General features: G+C 34.4%; 1 protein-coding gene and 1 pseudogene across 2 annotated transcripts in view; one reads left to right on the forward strand and one right to left on the reverse strand.

Moving 5' to 3' along the window:
- RELN (reelin) overlaps window positions 1-18,537 on the forward strand; it is a 456,216-nt gene that overhangs the window by 52,529 nt on the left and 385,150 nt on the right. For both annotated transcript variants that reach the window (XM_016145914.2, XM_016145915.2), the window contains exon 2: window positions 12,468-12,578. In XM_016145914.2, coding sequence (XP_016001400.2) covers window positions 12,468-12,578 — 111 coding nt within the window. The remainder of the gene's footprint in view (window positions 1-12,467; window positions 12,579-18,537) is intronic.
- Window positions 16,548-16,667, reverse strand: LOC118611043 (annotated as a pseudogene).

Raw genomic sequence — 18,537 nt, forward strand, 5'->3', positions numbered from 1 at the left:
ATAGATATTGTAACTGGTATTTTAAATTCTGCTTGGAATTCTATCTTAGATAAACATTTCTGTATATACAAATACTTACAAATATGATGTACGAGTTTATAAAAATGTATCTGTTTGCAAGTTTGCCTTTCATCCAACTCTAGTTTTTGATGGCTAGTCTTCATTTTAAGAATTTAGGCAAATTTTCTCAAAAAATATCAACAAATAGAAAACAAGTACGTGCGAGGGCTAGATTAAGGTTGCTTAGAAATCCTGTACCAGAAAATAAAGAATACCACAGGTGCAAAGCATATTTTGTCCTTTGCAAACTCTTTTCATTTAAACAATTTTCACATAACTAATCAGTTAACTTTTTCCTATATTCCTAAGCCTCAAGACATTTCCTGATAATTATTCACACCTGGAGTTCTTTATCCTTGGAAAAATTGTCTTATGGTTATATTGAAAATGCAAATTAAACGATAAGGAATTTTGTACTAAATATCATGTAAAATACAGTGTGATATTTTTCATTTTACACATAGAAATATATGTAATTATAATTTGATGTTATATCAATTAGCTGTGCATTTATTCCTTCTTTTATAATTTATCAAATAACAGATGCTATCCATCAATATAAATGTCGTTTAAGTTATATTCTTATTTAGTGGTTATTCTTATATAAAAACTTTTATTCTTATGTAAGAATTTTGGAAGAGCATTTAGTTGTAGCTTATGAGAGGAGCAGCTAGCTGTGCCTGTACCTGAGAATTTTGTTGCATCATTTACTTGACATTATTTTGTGAATTTCACTCTTAGCAATTTTGCAGTTTATGGACGGGATTTTGAAATATGGAATAAGGATTTCTCTAAAAAGGGGCAGGAACACTTATTCAAATGTTATTTTAATAAACATACAGATGGTTCACATTCTATCACCAGTATCAACTAGTAGCACCTTATAAATATTTGTTTAATGAAAGAATGAGTTGAGCGAGGTGCACACACACACATTAGGTCTGACCACAAAGTAAATGAGTATTTTATATTTTTCCCATATAAGTTAGAATTTTATAGTTTAATCATATGTATGCCATATTTGTAATTTACTCAATATGTACTTAAATGAGTCTTTGGTTTTTAGCACAGTTGCTTATAATTAGTTAAAAATATAGAAATGAAGTGCCAAATGAGATTACGATGGAAAAATCCTTTTAGAAAAAATTAAAATATTTTTACAGCTACATGCAGTTTAACCATGTATATTAGAGGTTCTATCAATTATTACTATCCATTTAGTTTACAAACATAGCAGATATATCTCTGTCACATAACATATAGGGATATATGACATATACATGAGTGCCAGCAATGTCACCCTTGGCATGTTCTTATACAAGTACATAGTTTTGGAAATACGAAAATCTTTTGAAAATTTATAATAATGTATTATCAAACCAAACCTACAAACAAAAGCAAATGTTAATTTTTTGAACAACTTGGGGCCACTATTAGGAGTCATCCTGTGATTTGTCACATGCACTCAGATTTTCTTTAGTTACTTTTGTCAAAATCACATATTCAAGGAATTGGAGGCATTTTCTGTTAAAGAAAAAATCCATGAAAGCGTAATAAAAGCAAAACAACTGCAGGCCTTTTTGATTGTGTAAAGGCTTTAAACACCTGATTATGTTGGGGAAAAATTATACAGGTATTTTTTTCTCTAGGCATCTGTTCATTCGATTGCAATATGTTTACCTGTGTATGTGCTTATGAGAGCTAGGCTTATTTTTCTCAACCTAGAAAAGCTTAATTAACGTCCATGTGTCAAAGAAAAGAAAATTCTTATAACTTCTTTAAGAAGTCTAGGGGTAATAAATCTCCCCAAATGTTTACTTTTAAGGCTAATCCTTGCTTAAATTTTAAAAAGTTGTGAGGAGTTGTAGACAGAATAGTTTTTCTTTTAATAAAAGAAAGAACAAAGGATAAAAATTGCTGAAAACCTGAACACCACATTCCTATTCACATCACTTTAATAATTTATCAAGAGCAGGGCCAACAATATGAAATTTTCATGTATGAGTATCATCCAACCTCATATAAAAGTAACACATGAAAAATAAGGTCAGAGGTTAATTCAAAAATACCACTAACTCTTGGCTACAGTTCTCTAAATAATAATAAAAGTGTCATTTATAAAGAAAAATAAATATTTTTGGTTCTAGAAACTAAACAATTTTACCATTATCGTAGAAATTTTTTTAAAAGCAAGAATTACATTATGAAAACCAAAAGTGGTTGAAAAAAATCATTACTATTTTAACTGTAATTGGGACTAAAAGTAGGGTAGAGCATTATAAAATAAATTTGTCTTCTTTATAGTCAAGATCACTAGTTCAGTAATTATGTTTAACATAGATTAGACAATCAAAATATTGTTCAGGATCACATATCAGGTGCTTATTCTAACATAGACCTTCAAACCTCAGAAAAGGATTTCACCTGAATGAGATATACTTTACCCCAAAGATTAATGTGCCCAGAAATGCTAAATGTATATGTATGGGACTATGTGGTAAGGTGTGTATGTGTGTGTGTGTGTGTGTGTGTGTGTGTGTGTGTGTGTGTGTGTGTGAGAGAGAGAGAGAGAGAGAGAGAGAGAGAGTGAGAGAGAGAGAGAGAGAGAGAGAGAGAGAGAGAGAGAGAGAGAGAGAGAGAGAAACCGATCAATAAAGAATAAAGAAAGGCAATGTGGAGGGATGGAAAAACAGGAAGAATTACTTCACATTTATTTACATTCACCAAACACTGTCATTTAAACATACTTCCAAAAGGCTTAATTTCAAAATAAATTTAAAAACATATTTGATTGCATCTGTTTTATCTCCTAAGAAGAATTTAAATGTAGGAGAAAATCTCAGTGGCTCTCCTATTATTACTGGTGGTGCCAGAAGATAAGACTTAGAGACTATGTTTGGTTTAAATCTGAATCTTTGAATCTGTAATAAATATAATTGGCTTCCACAGAGATGCTGGATCCCTGCTCCAGCCAGCGAAGAACATTTTTACAGACCCTGGGAAATATTTTAACACATCATTAAATTTTGCATATAATGGATCTCCTGTACCTGTCACAATTCCCAGATCATGCTCTGTCTTTTTAGGTGGAGACGATTGTAGGAAGGACATTCTCCTCCTGCTTTCAGAAGTGGGCTAATCCAGGGCTCTTTTGACCTTATTATTTTGATCTTCAGCTTTGTCTTCCATCATACTGCATTTAGTCCTCCCTGTTCTTTTCTGCCTTCTTTATCCCCCAAGGAATAGTACAAAAATCACATAAAATGAAAAAAGAGGAGTAACAATAAAAGTAATAAAGGGCTGTGATAATGATTGGTGCAGCAGACATCAGGTTAAATGCATTTTACAGATTAGTGTGCTGGGCATACTCCCAGGAGACATTCATATACTTGGGCTTGGAAGTACCATGGTGCCACTGCCTTCCGAGAGAAGACTGAGCTCCTCCTATCCTCTCAGGACGTCCAGGAAATGGAGGCTGTTGTATTTAAGGCAGTCTGTCTAGGATGAGAAGCGTGGCTTTCATTCCTTAGAGTAATTTTTTACATGTGCCTTCAGGCAAGTTACTTAACCCCCACCCCTTTGTTTCAGCTTTCTCATTGGTAAAAGAGTATAATAATAGTATTTATTTCATAGGAATATTGAAAGTTTTAAATAAGTTAATTCCTACAAAAGGTACCACAGTATTGTTTAGTTATTATTGTGGAGGAGTATATTAAATCTGAGGGTAAAGAGCTCTTAGAGATGACCTAGGTCAGCCATCAAAGACACAGGGAAGCAGGAAAGGATGCTTGTTGTTCATTTAGCAGTGCTTCTCTGGAGAACTACAAGAAGCTACTATGCCAAGTGAGCAGCCATCTCCTTCCTCATTATGCCCCTTTGGGGTAGTTGTTAGAATAAATAGGTAAGGAATGGTGATCTCTCTTTATCCCTCACAAAAGTCTAACTGGAGTCCATTTGTCTTGGTCTAATTTTTTTAGATCTCTGTATTTAATCCACTTCTATAGATTCATGCCTTCCCTTAGTGAATCTTGACCTTCAGTCATTTCTTTAACATAGTTACTTTTTTTTTTTTTAATTGGCTGTTGTTGGTTTGGGTATGTTATTAATGAAATACTTGGCTTAATATTTGAAAAACACATAAAACCATATCATAATGGAATTAACGTATATAATGAGTGTTCAGGGATCATCCCTTATAAAGGTTTTGAATGTAAATTATAATGTGTTTTTAGATGGTCCCTATTTGGTACACAGAACTAGTGACACTGTAAAGGAGAATCAGTAGTTGAACATACCATGTTGATGAAATTTTGTAGCAAATAAACTCAGTTTATTTCAGTTTCAGAGTAATATGTTTGCTCCTCAGGCTATTTTATCTGTTCTGTCTTCAAAAGGCAAATGAGTTTCTATTCATAAGGCAATATTAGTTCTGCTAGTGTTTTTCATTTTCAAAATATATAAAAAATAAATGGAAACTCTGCAATTGATGCATCATTACTAATACTTAATATCAACATTTTTTCAATTTGCTATCCTTCGATGTTTGTCATCTTGAAAAAGATGGAAACATCATTTTGAGTATTATGTTTCCATTTCTGCACATATTAAAGGTCTTTTGTATAAAGCAGTAATGGAATATGCTTGAAGTGATCAAAATTTAATGGACCGTAGAGCATTTGTAGGCTGGGAGCTTTAGGATGAAATGCAACAGCATTAAATGCCTAAATTTATTTTCTTCCAGACTTTCATCTTATAGTGATTTTCTGCAAGAATAGTATTAGGGTCTTGTTGGGAACAGTTAATAGAAGCTGTAATAGATTATAACTGACTCTATAATTAGTCATTTCAAGACAGAGGTGCTCTTTGAGCCACTGATAAGAATTGAATTGTGTCACTACATCATGTTTTCATTTTGCTGTCACAACCCAGCAATCCATATTCATAGACTCCTGGTGTTAATTTAAGCCCATTGCCAATTTAACACAGATGTGGGAGAGATATGTACAACCTCCTCAGCTTTTTGATGCCTTTTTATTTTTCATTTGAGGAAGTAGCAGAGAAGCTTCAGAATGAGAATAGTTGTAAAGGTGTCTTGGTGACAAAATTATTGGAAGATTAATTTGGTATGTACATAAAATATGTGTATATATTTTCCCACAAAGTATATTTATGCAAAAGAAACACTATTATGATTAAATATAAAGTTCAACCAAAATTTCCTCTGACATTTCTAATTTTTGAGTACTGTAATTTTTATCTTTTGAAATTAATTTTCATTTTTTTTGTTTTCTTTCAGGAGAAACCTTTATTTTTCACATACTTCTATGAATAACACTGTTTTTATCCCCTGTAGAAGAGATATTAGATTTCACCATTTTAGTTACATTGACTACACTATTGTCTCAGTTATATTTAACTTTATTTTTATGTTATGTTGTAACAAATGTTTCTGGATGGTTGAATTCAACAAACATTGATTGAGCTCCTCCTCTGAGCCAAGCTCTGAGGAAGTAGAGTGTCATCAAGTATCCCACAGTTTCTGAAAGCTCTGGGACCACTGAGGTGGGCTGTGAGGTGGCTTTCCCCAGGTCAGAAAAGACTTTGTGAGAGAGATGACATTTGAGCCTGTGCCTGAAGAATGCATAGGATTGTAACAAAAGGAAATGGGAAGTCATTCTGGGTGAGAGTGCTTTTTAAAGAAAAGATAAGGAGACAAGGAAGTAAAGAACATGTTCTGCTTTAATTGGATCAAAGGATGTTTTCAGGTAAAATAGGGAAATTTGACTGAAGAGATTAATTCTGGCCACAACTAGAAGGTCTTTGAAACTGCACTGAAGACAGGATTTTAATCTGTGTATGATAGGAAGCTAGAGATGTTTATTGATAAGGGAATGATGTGATCTGATAAGACACACTTGCTTTCTGATTATAAGTAATATACATGCTTTATTTCTCCCCTTAAAATGTACTGTTAAGTTCAAAATTCTACTTGCAATCCATAATATGGATATTGCTTTTTTTTCCTATAATTAAAGTAGCTAGTTTTCTCCATAGCATTTTAATGCAAAAATATAAAAGATATAAAAATTGACTCAAGAAAAAAGGTCCCCTGGAGAAGAATTTTATAAATTTATCATGAAAATTTGTAAAACCATGAATAGAATTAGACCATATGGCAAACTGAATAGTTAAAGTAAGTGCCTATTTAAATTTGTTAAATTATTTTTTAATGATTTTACATAAATCTTTGATGTCTGAAATGGATAACTGGTGGATCTTATCCCATGGTGGTGATACATTTTACTTTGTTTAAAATAGCTAGAATTGCTAAGAAGTCAGATAGAGTTTATAAACATATGCAATAAGGAACTAGTTCTTTTAAATATCTGTTTTTGCCTTTCTAGTTAATAAAATGCAAATTATAGTGCTAACACAGTTCTTGGCTCATAGAAGGTTATGTATTTATACACATATGGGGGGGAGTTGCTTAGTTCTTAAAGTCTGAATGTATTATGTACTTTCTAGTGCATTTTATTGTTTGAGTTAGTTTGCTCATCCTAAGTGCATTTGTGATAAGTATATTTATGATAAATTTCTTTCTTCCCTCAACTTTTTAATATGATTTTTTTTAAAAAAAAGAAAGTAAAAAGACTAGCACAACAAATACCTGTATGTGTACCACCTAGATTCAGCAGTTATTCATATTTTATAACAAATTTCTTCGAAAATGAATTGACACTTTCTAAATATTATTTGTTCCCCATCTTAGCATTAGTTTGAGCATATGGCTGATAACCTTGAATAGAGAATGAAAGGTTTGTTTATTAACTGGGCTAGTTATCAGACACGAGTAGTCCTAACAGTTGTTTATCTTAAAAGTAGTTCAAATACCAAAATTTTGTGCACTTTTCCCCTATCTTAATATACCCTAGTTTATGTCTTTTAACTATAACTTCTATTTATGCAAAGAGAGTTTCATAAAATATATTTAAAAGAAATATTTTTAAATGACATTAGCATGGGAACATTTTAAATTTATGTCGTTTGAGACTATAATATTCTGAGAGTATCAAAAACTTACAAAGATGTCTATATTGGGAATTAAGACTGTATTTTACGTTGTGCAAATGAGTATCTACACACATATACAGAAAATTCTATGATTCATGTAGAGTTTATTTAAAATAGTAAGCAATAGATATCTCTGTCTTTAGTTAATCACCTGCATCAATGGCCAAATAACATGGTAACCATGAAAATTGTTAATTTGTCCTTCTAGTTCGTATTCATATTAAAATAATGTTGTATTCAGAAGTGTGAGTACAAACTATCAGGGAGTTCGAACTATGTCAGGTGTTTTTTTAAATACAGAAATTGAACCCACTATCTTTTTGAGTAAAAGGGAACCTGGTGATCAGAAAGATATGTTTTGCATCCCATGGAGTCTGGGCAACATTTCCTCTTTCTTAAAAGAAACCGGTCACCAGTTCACATATGGATTATGCATTACATCTGTTTAAAGGAGGAAAAGGAATGCTTGTTTCAGTGTTGAGAGGGTAACAGCTTTACAAATGCAAATAGTTTTCCCTTAAAAAATACTTAAAATCTCAACTCTAGCAAGTAGAGAAATAGATTATAATCAATTAGCTTTGAACAGGGAACTTTTTCTTTAGATGGTTTGTGTAAACATATAGCCTGTGAGAATGTATATATACTTACTAAGTCCGTCTGCTGTTTTTGCAGATGTCTTTGGCTAGACTCTAGGTCTCTGCATTGATTTGCCTTGCTCTCTAGAAAACATTTTAAATATATAAATAGACAACTTTCCTGTCTTCTTTTCTTTCCATGTGGCTTTTCCAAGTGGAAATCAGTCGAGAATTCATAACACGCTTTTCCTCTGGAAATAAGTTGAAGATAAGACAACCATGTACCTCTTTTGTATGAGTTATCACTTAATAAATATTTTAATGGATATTTATTGAACACCTAAAGTGTCAGGAATTGTTTCAGACACTTGAGATATATTACCAAACAAAAACATTTAAGATACCCAAATTGATGGAGTTTATATTCTGTAGAATGAGACTGATAATAAACGTAAAAAAGAAACATTTCAAGTAACCATATCAGCATAATGTGTTAGAAGATGATAATTACTTATAGAAAAATAGGGGAGGAGATCTAAGTATGGGACATTGGGAATGTGGGAATTGTGGGTACAAGGAGATGGGCTGTTCACAGTTCTAAATAGTATGGTTAAGGCAAGCCTCATTGAGAGAAGTTTGAGCTAAGACTTGAAAGAGGTGAGGGAATTGACCCTTCAGGTACCCGGAGGAGTCCAAGGCAGAGGAATGGGCTAGTGCAAAAGCTTGGCATATCAGCAACAGCACAGAGGCTGGTGTGGCTGGAGTGGAGTGAGCCAGGAGGGAGCAGAAGAAGATGGGAACAGAGGAGAAATGGAGGCAGATCACATAGGACCTCCTTGTAGACCTCTGTAAAGACTTTGATTTAGAGCATTGGAAAGTTGTAAGCAGAGGAGTGACATGATCTGATGTATATTTTAAAAGAATTCCTATGAACACAATGCAATATATATATGCCTTACTGTTGAATTGTACACCTGAAACTTACTGGATTTCATTAACTAATATCACCATAATAAAAATAATAAATTTTAAAAAAGTGAAAGCTGAAAAAAAGTAAAAGAATTCCTTTGACTCATACTGAGAATAGACTAATGGGAGGAGAGTAGAATGAGGGAGACTAGAACAATGTCTGATGAAATAATCCATGGGAGACATGATGGTAGCTCAGAACACGGTGGTAAGTGGTCAGATTCTGAATATGATGGGAAAGCAGAGCCAACAGGATTTACTGATTGGCTAGATTCAGGGTATAGGGGGAGGTGATTCCAAAGTTGACTCAGGTTTTTATCCTGAGCAGCAAGAAAGATGGTGCTGCCATCACCTGAGTTGGGGAAGGCTGCAGCAGAAGCAGGTTTGGGGGGATGGGTTGGGGGTTCAGTTTCAGTCATGTTGAAGTTGAGATATCTTTTGGCATTCATGTGGGGATGTTGAAGAGTAGCTCGATATAATCTAGAGTATAAATAGAAAGATATATAAAGAGCTCTGGACTGGGGATAGAGTCTTGGGAATAGCATATGGATGGTATTTAAAGCCAAGAGACTCTAAAATTAATAAGTGTTTTTCTTAGTAATTACTTTTTTTTTTTTTTTTTGGAGACACTCAATATTTAGACATCATTTCTCTTACATTTAAGTCCACCTGGCCGTGAGGTTACCACTGACAGGAATAGAACCAAACAGAAAGAATAGCATGCCCAATCTATCATAGCAAATACATAATGTTGGAAATAAAGTCCAGTTCTTTTATTTCTGCGATGTTTTCACTAGACCTTGCTGCTTCAGCACCCAAGAACTATGTAAAGAAGAGAACTGATTTGAAGCAGGCATTATGGTGTGTGGAGGAGTTAAGATCAGAATTAGCTTCATCCTCTGGAACTGGAGAGGGACTGGGTAGCAGATGAGAATGGAGGTCTGGCAAGGGATTAACAGCCTGGGTGGACATCTAAAGGGCACAGCAGACCTTGGTCATGCTCAGTATCCAAATGAGTTACAGGTCATGGCAGGCAGCTTCCTAGGTGCACATCTGTAAGGAATTGAAACATCACTAGATATGTATAAACTGTCAGTAAATTGAATTTATCAGTTGTCATGGTGGACATGCAGGGGTTTTGTTTTGCTGTGAGGAGAATAGCTGTTTGAGAACAGAACTGGATAACTCTCAGGAAAGGCTGAAACCTTTCACACATGCTTCTCTTTCTCAGCCCTTTCTTCAAGAACGTTGACATTCTGTTTTAAATTACATTGAGCAGATGGAAGGGCAAATTAATAAGCTGGGGATGCCACTTGTCTTGGGCTCAAGAGGTCACAGCTCAGACTTGATGTGGGTGGTCAGAAATGAAGTAGTAGGTGGGGAGCGTAGGTGGAGAATCCTAACAGGCAGCAGGATTCAGACGTGGGCAGCTTGATGATTGGATATAAGCAGGCATCTGATTGTGAAGCAGGTGCCAGGAGCTCTCCAGTTTTAAGGAAGGGAAGAGTAAGTCGGGGTTTCAAGATCTGAGAGAGGGCTGGGAAAGGGAACTAACTTTTATTGATTAGGTATTATATGCATGATAGTGTGTTAAGGAGATAGATACATTGATAGAGAGATGATATATTTCTTTTAGTTCTTGCAGTAAATCTGATAATATTATCATTCCCTTTGTAAATGAAGAATCTGAGACTGATCAGAGGTAGAGAGAGGTGAAACTCAAATTCAGGCTTCCTTCATCCCCAAATCCATAAAACCCTTATACTTTTTAGAATCTTGGAAATAGGAACCAGAGTAGAAGAATAAGAAATGAAGAAGAGTCCACAGGGGTTATGTTATATGCATTAATACAGCACTGCTGCCATCTTACTGGACTAGAGTGGACTGGATTGCGAGAAAGTGAATAAAAACAGGGTCCCATAGGTCCATAGTGAGAAACTACAAGTTGGGTCTGATTTACCATGAGGGATGACTTGAGACATACAGCATTAGAGTCCAGTGGTCAGTATAGCCAATTAAACAGAAAGTAAATTCTAAACCCCACTGGATGTGGGCACAGAAGCAATTTAAGCACTTTTTACCTTAGGATTAACTCAATGAACCAAAGGATGGAGGCATCAGTAGAATCCATTGTGGAAATGTGGGTAAACAAAACGGGGCTCACGATTAGGGTATGAATCTGTAGATGAGGAAATTTAGACGCTGAGAGATAAAGTGGTTTTGCTCAATAACAGGTAGCAGCAGATGAGTGCCCAGTATGCAGATCTCATCTCTTACCTAGCCTAGGGCTTTATCCACCATGCTGTGGGGTCATTGCCAGGCCACCCTTGGCCTTCTTCCTCTTTATAGCAGTGATATTGACTACTGTAGCTTTCATTTTCCTTTTCTTCAAATACTCTTCATATAAATCATCTCGGAAATAGGTTGTTATTAAACAAGGGTTTCGCCATGACCACTTTGCTACTTTGGGATCTGGGGGGAGCAGAGAGAAAATGGGAGAAAATTCAAGTAAATAACACTAAAAATTTTTAAATGGTATCAGATAGTCCTGGATAAGGTTCTTAATTGTTTTGTGTGACAAACTCCTCATTTGTATCCTGGGAATAACAATAGTACCCCTTTTATAGAGATGTTTTGATGATGAAATGAGGTAATACATGTTATTTACTTAGCTCAGTACCCAGCTGAGTGGTTTACATGTAGTTTAGCTGCCAGCACTGAAAATGTTAGTTATTATTAAAGGACGTGAAGGCGATTTACTTCAAGATCCAATACCATTTTGGAGGTAGCATGATATCAGGCTATTCTAATGATATGTATGTCTTCTTTTATGCTTTATAATATGGATGTTTCAGACCATTCTGCTGTACTCACTAGATTTCTTGGAGTTTAATTTAAGCATTCTCATCAGTCAGTGTGACTCTTCTTATTGCCACCAAACATGAGGATAGCCTTGTTCTGTGCACTACCAAAATATTACCATCTCCCAGCTGCTTCCTACAAGTGGAAAAATCTTGATCTTATAAAACCAATGCAAGAGAAAATATGTCAAGGAGGAAATCATGATCAATTTTTACGGTGATGAACAAGATAAAATTTTAAGAAGCTGAACCTGAGTTGCATCAGACATATTTAATTCGATCCTTTTGTTCCCAGGAACATCCTGATTTTCTGGTTATAAAACCATTTAGAGTCTTCTTGTAGACTATTCTAAAACTTAAAGCATGTAGTGGTCGGTCTTCCTTTTTTGTTCTCAGAAGGAAAAGGGATGACTGTCTTCATGCAAATTAGTCTGCTTTTGTCAAAAAACTTCAGGGGACTCATCTATGAAATGTAGACTCACAATAAGAAATACAGTGCATCTCACTGTTCTTCTTTTAGCCATTGTAAGATTGTTTCCCACAGTATGGAATACTTTTTTAAAAACGTGTTTCATCACAATGCCAAAACTCCAGCAATGCCTTTGACTGCCTTCAGGGATGGTGGTGGAGGTGGGGAAACTATTCAGCACATTATTTTCAGATGATTTTGCACATAGCTAGGGAAAGTGCAAATGAATGCAGAAAGATAGGACTGAAGTACTAAATTTAGGACCAGCAATTATAGACATTGGAGTTCTGAGCTTATTTTTGTTCTTATGTAATTTGTAATACATATAAAGAAAATATTAAGTAGTGATAGTTTAAAAATAATTTATTAAAATGAGTAAAATTTGTTTTGACGTCTGATAATTTAGAAGTGTATCTCACTGTTTTGACTGTATTAATTGAGTTTTTCCCCCTTGTATTTCAGTGACAATTTCAACAAGCACCTTTTTTGATGGCTTGCTGGTGACAGGACTATACACATCTACAAGTGCTCAGGCTTCACAGAGCATTGGAGGGTCCAATGCTTTTGGATTTGGTAAGCTATCCTGACATAAGAAATCAATAATTGTCAATATTTCATACAGTTAAAAGTTTTGTTTTTGAAATAATCTGTTTAAAAAGTATTAACCATTTATTATTTCAGAAATAATATGAAGCAATTTTTGTGTATTTGCTTGAAGTTGGGTGAATTGAAATAAATCATGTAAATGGGCAGCCAGCCATGAGCCGATATGATGCTCTAGATCCCTCTCTCCAACTCCTGCCACTATTACAGTTGGTCCCGTGATGTTAAGTAAATTTCTCTTCTGTAATTTAGGTTGCTGGAACTGGAATTCACTCTGATGCCCATGCAATTATTCAGTATACTGTTTTTATAAACAGTTCCTAACCCCTTATCTTGATAAGTTTGGCAAGTAAGCATGCAGTACTACAGGTGGAAGATAGTAATTATTGTTTAAATGATTGAATTGTATGAGTAGTCATAAAATAATACAATTTAATATTTAAGACACTTAAAAGGAGTCTGTCTGACTTGGCCGGTTACTTATGTGGAGAGGCAGAAAGCTACATGATAGTCACAGATCCCAGAGGACTCTCAATTTGGTAATCTCTACTTTGCCCATAATGTGGTACACATGTCAAACTGGACCTTTTTAAGTAGACCTTTTTAAGCATAAAAAATGTAAATTTAATATATCAGTTTATGTGAGACATGAAATCACAGATCTTACTCTAAAACTGGAAAACTGCAGAGGACTTCCTCTATTGATGCAAGACGATAGAATTTCATTATCAAAGGTGGCCTGTGTTCAACGTGTTTTATTTTTTTCTGGGGTATTTACTAAATAATTTTTGCTATTTTTGACATATGAAAGGGTACCTCCTAGCAGTAGCTAGGACTGTCCGATCCTAGCAGTAGCTCTGCCAAGGTGATTCATGGATTGATTTAAGAGCAATAATGTTGATGCTGCATTGTCACCCTGCTGGCCCCAGATGAGGTTCACAGCCTCAGGGCCTAAAGGAACCTGGAAGTCATTTAATCATCATGTTAAATTATTTGACATTGAGAATTTGCCCTATCTTAAAAGATCCTAGATAAGGCTTTATAAACAGTTGGTAGCTACTTCTGAGGTCTAATCCTTAAGAAAAAATTTCTCTTAGGTCCAAAAACTCTACTTCTTTTAGCCCCCCCCCCTTTTTGTGCTCTGTAGCAGTGAAAGGTCACTTGCAATCATATATGCGTACATAGCATATATGGCATACTACTTCTTATGTTACAGTAGGACCCACAAGTAGGGTTGCTAGATTTGACAAATGAAAATTTACAAGAGATCTGGTAAAATTTGAATTTTAGATAAATAATTGTGTTTTTTTTTTTTTTTTTTGTATAAGAATGCAATATTTGGGATAAGATGTCCTGGGTTCTATGTTAACTCAATTAAATTAAAACATGTTGGAGTGGCGCTTGAGCACTGGAAATTTTAAAGCTCTCCAGTTGATTATAATATCTATCCAGGGCTGAGACTCACTGTACTAGGTTAGTCCAAGGTCCAGCAACATCAGTATCACTGGAAACTTGTAAGTACAGAGTTCTAGGACTTCTCTAGATTTAATGAATCACATACTCCAAGGTTGGGACCCAGTGATCACTTTTTAAAAATACTCCAGGTGATTTTGATACACACTAAAGTTTGAGAACCACTCATCAACACTGATTAAATGGGAGACTATTTAAATGACCATATAAAAATGTAATAGTAAATCTTGCTAAGAGCTAGTAGGAGTGCTGGGAAAGGGTATGACAGAAACCAGATCTAGTCTAGAGTAAATGGGATGAAGTTAGGAAAGGCTTTTCTGAGAACGTGGTATTGAGCATAGATGCGATGGATGAGTGGGAATTAGTTAGCCGAAGGTCTGTGAAAGGTGGGGCATAGCATACCTGAAGGAGGTTTCAGACTGGCTATGTTTAGGAATTAAAAGAAAAACTTGGAGTGGCTAGACCTTGCATTAAGAGGGAAAGTGATAAGGCTGGATAGGAGACTGGAGCCAGACTATTCAGGATCTTGAGAAGGGGAAGCAAGTGAGAGGTTTTTTTTCCATAGAAAAATCTTTTTTATTTTATTTTATTTATTTTATTTTATTTTATTTATTTTATTTTGTTATTTTATTTGTTTCAAGTATATAGTACATTGGTTAGAAATTTATGCAGTTTATAAAACAATCCCCCTAATTGTTCTTTCTCTCCCCTGGCTCTCCACCTAGCTATTACTTTAATGCTAACTGCAATTATTATGCCACGCTACCCATTCCCGTGACCATCTATCAACTGCTAATTTGTACTTTAACCCTTCACCCCATTCTCCCATTCAACCTCCTCACCTCTGGCCATCACCAGATTTTCCTCATTATTTGTGAGTCTATTTTTTGATTAGTTTGTTATTTTTGTTCCTTAGATTCCACATATAAGTGAAATCATATGTTATTTATCTTTCTCTGTCTGACTTATTTCACTCAACATAATAACCTCTAGGTCCATCCATGTTGTTGCAAATTGTAGGATTTCATTTTTTAATGTCTGAATAATATTCCATTGTATATATGAACCATAAATTCTTTATCCATTCGTCTGTTGATAGGCATTTAGTTTACTTCCATATATTGGCTATTGTAAATTATGCTGCCATGAATATAGGGGTACATAGATTTTTACAAATTATTGTTTTGGTTTAAATGCCCAGGAATTCTGGGTTAAAAGATATATCCATTTTTAATTTTTTGAGAAGACTGTTTTCCATAGCAGATGTACTAATTTGCAATCCCACCAACAATGTATGGGAGTTCCCTTTTCTCCACATCCTTGCCAACACTTGTTGTTCTTTGATTTTTTGATGATAGCCATTCTGTCAGGTGTCAGGTGATATCTCATTTTGGTTTAATTTGCATTTCTCTGATGATTAGTGACCTTGAGCATTTTTTCATATGTCTATAGGCAATCCGTTTTTCCTCTTTAGAGAAGTATCTGTTCAGGTCTTCTGCCCATATTTTCATTGTATTGTTTGTTTGTTTTTTGTTTTTGAATTGTATGAGTTCTTTACATATTTTGGATATTAACCGTTTATCAGATGTATCATTAGCGAATATCTTCTCCTAATCAGCTAGTTATCTCTTTGTTTTGTTGATGGTTTTCTTTACTGTACAAAACCTTTTTAGTTTGATGTAGTCCCATTTGCTTACTTTTTCTTTTGCTTCCCTTGCCTCCTGAGGAGATATATCTAAAAAGAACTTAGAGTTAGCAATATCAGAGAGTTTACTACGTATGTTTTCTTCTAGAAGTTTTATGGTTTCAGGTCTTACATTTAAGACTTTAATCCATTTTGAGTCTATTCTTGTACATGGTGTCCAGTTTCTTTTTTTTTTTGCATAAATCTGTCCAATTTTTCCAGCACCATTTACTGAAAATACTGTCTTTACTCCATTGTATATTCTTGCCTTCTTTGTTATGTACTAAGTGAGCGTATAGCATGGATTTATTTCTGGGTTCTCTGTTCTGTTCTATTGAGCAATGTATTTGTTTTTATGTCAGCATCATGCTGTTTTGATTACTGTAGACTTGTAGTATAGTTTGATATCAGGTAGTGTGATACCTCCAACTTTGTTCTTTCTCGGGATTGCCATGTCTATTGGGGTTTTTTTATGGTTCTACATACATTTTTGGATTATTTGTTCTAGTTCTGTGAAAAATGCTATTGGTATTTTGACAGGGATTGCATTGAATTTACAGTTTGCTTTGGTTAATATGGTCATTTTAATGATGTTGATTCTTACTACCCATGAGCACAGTATATACTTCATTTATTTGTATCTTCTTCAATTTCTTTTTTCAATGAGCAGGTCTTTTACCTCCTTGGTTAATTTGATTCCCATGCAATTGATGGTTTTAGGCTGAGCTGTGACTTGAACAGCTTTTCGTTTTATTGTTTTACTTTATTTTATTTTATTTTTATGCCTACAGCACCTGTTCTTCCTAGGTGGTCTCCCATCCAAGTAACTAACCTGGCCTGACCCTGCTTAGCTTCTGAGATTAGACGGGATCAGGTGTGTTCAGGTTGGCCTAGCCATAGACAGCTTTTCAGTTAGAACGATCACTCTGGGGTCAGCATGGAGAATAAACTGTAGCATCCAGGAGTGAATGCAGAAAGGCTATTATGCGGTAAAAGTTCTTATAGGACAGGACATGTAAGAAGTTGAGGTACAGGTTGCCGGTGGCAACAAGAAGGAGCATTATATGGAGGAGTAATAGTTTGGAGCGTGGAGTTATATGGACTTGCTTGTAGATCCAGTCCCCAACCTTTTTCAGCCATGTAAGTTAGCTGAATTACTTAACTTCTTTAAGCTTAATTTCCTCATCTATGAAATGGCGATGGAAATGGCACCTGCTTCATAGAATGTTGAATAGTTGTGAGGATTAAAGGAGGTGAATTATGGAAAGCCTTTAGCTCTTAGAAAAGACTCAGTAAAATTGGGTATTCAAAATTATAAATCTTGATAACCAAAGCAACTGATTTTCTCAGTTCGGGACTTGTATATACTTTCTTTGGAGGGCAAAAAATTATTCTCAGGTGGAATTAATCGGGGATTTATAAATCCAGATGATTCGAGAGGACTTGGCTGAATAAAATAACTATCATTTGACAAGGTGGTGTCCTTAAATGAGAAAAATCATTAAATATTATTCATAAGTATGTGAAAGAACATATAAAATGCACATATCATATTGCCTCAGGTTTTAGCTAGTAAGCTGAACAAAAACCTAAGAATGAAATTGTTCAAAATTATTTAGGACACTCATTCTTCAAGATATTTTCTGTGGTGATGTTGGAAGCTATAAAAAGGCAGGCAGTTTCACTTGAGTTAGAATGTATTTTGATTAGCTTAAATTACAAATAGTCTTTCCATTACTCTCAACCCTATATCTTTGAGTTGATTGTCTGAAGAGGCTTCTGAACATGAAGCTCACTGATGGTAGTTTGACTTCCATAGCGAGATACTCAGGCTCCCACTAGTCACTTGGCATTTTGAAAGGACATAATTTTTATATGGATGGATGCATAAGTGAGATCTTTATACATAGTTTTAGTAATATCCAAATAATTTTATGTGTATTTATGTGATAGTGGTATACCTTAAAAACCAAATTTTTAATAGACCTGACTATTGTTAGAGTTAATCTTCATAAATAATGTTTTCTAATAGAAAGCAGGAGATAAAATGCCTTTTAGATAAATGGCACTTTTGGGAACAAAAACACATTAATTTTTTTGGTATTTGATTTAAGTTTAACATATTCTTTACAATGAAGAACAAAATGAAAAGATGTAATTTGAAAAGGGTGTAGGTAAGAAGGTAGAGGAAACTTTTATAGGAAGTAAAATGTAAATGAATTGCTCTCTCATAGTGTAGTAGTTATAGTAGGACCAGGCTGAAATAATGTGGCATTCTTTAATCTAGAACGAAAGAGTTATTGAATACATAATTTATCATTGGGCTCTGACTTTGATCGAATGTTAAACAAACATGATTTATTTGGTATTTTCCCAACATAACGTAGGATTAGTGTGAGATATCAGTGTGTTTAACTAGCTGTGACAAATGAGGCAAAGTATAGAGTTGAGTCTAAAAGGTACTTCTGAAAGTTTTTTTCAGAGTTATTTTTAAATGTACTAATTATACTAAAGTTTTAGCCAGTCTCCTTTGAATATAAAATGTGTATATAGCTAGCCAAAGTAAGGCCATAATTATTCTTAGGATACTGTTATATAAATGTAATTCCACTAAATAACTACAGCCTTTTAAGCAAAAGTACATATCTTTAAAATGCATGCATCACTAACCAAATATAGACAAATGCCTAATAGCCGGAAATATGTTAAAACAATGCAAAAGATGACTGTATGCCAGCAATGCAGTGATTTGAAATACCTCATTTTGCTTGT

The sequence above is a fragment of the Rousettus aegyptiacus genome, unplaced genomic scaffold (assembly GCF_014176215.1).
Source record: "Rousettus aegyptiacus isolate mRouAeg1 unplaced genomic scaffold, mRouAeg1.p scaffold_m13_p_13, whole genome shotgun sequence".
Classification (NCBI taxonomy): domain Eukaryota; kingdom Metazoa; phylum Chordata; class Mammalia; order Chiroptera; family Pteropodidae; genus Rousettus; species Rousettus aegyptiacus.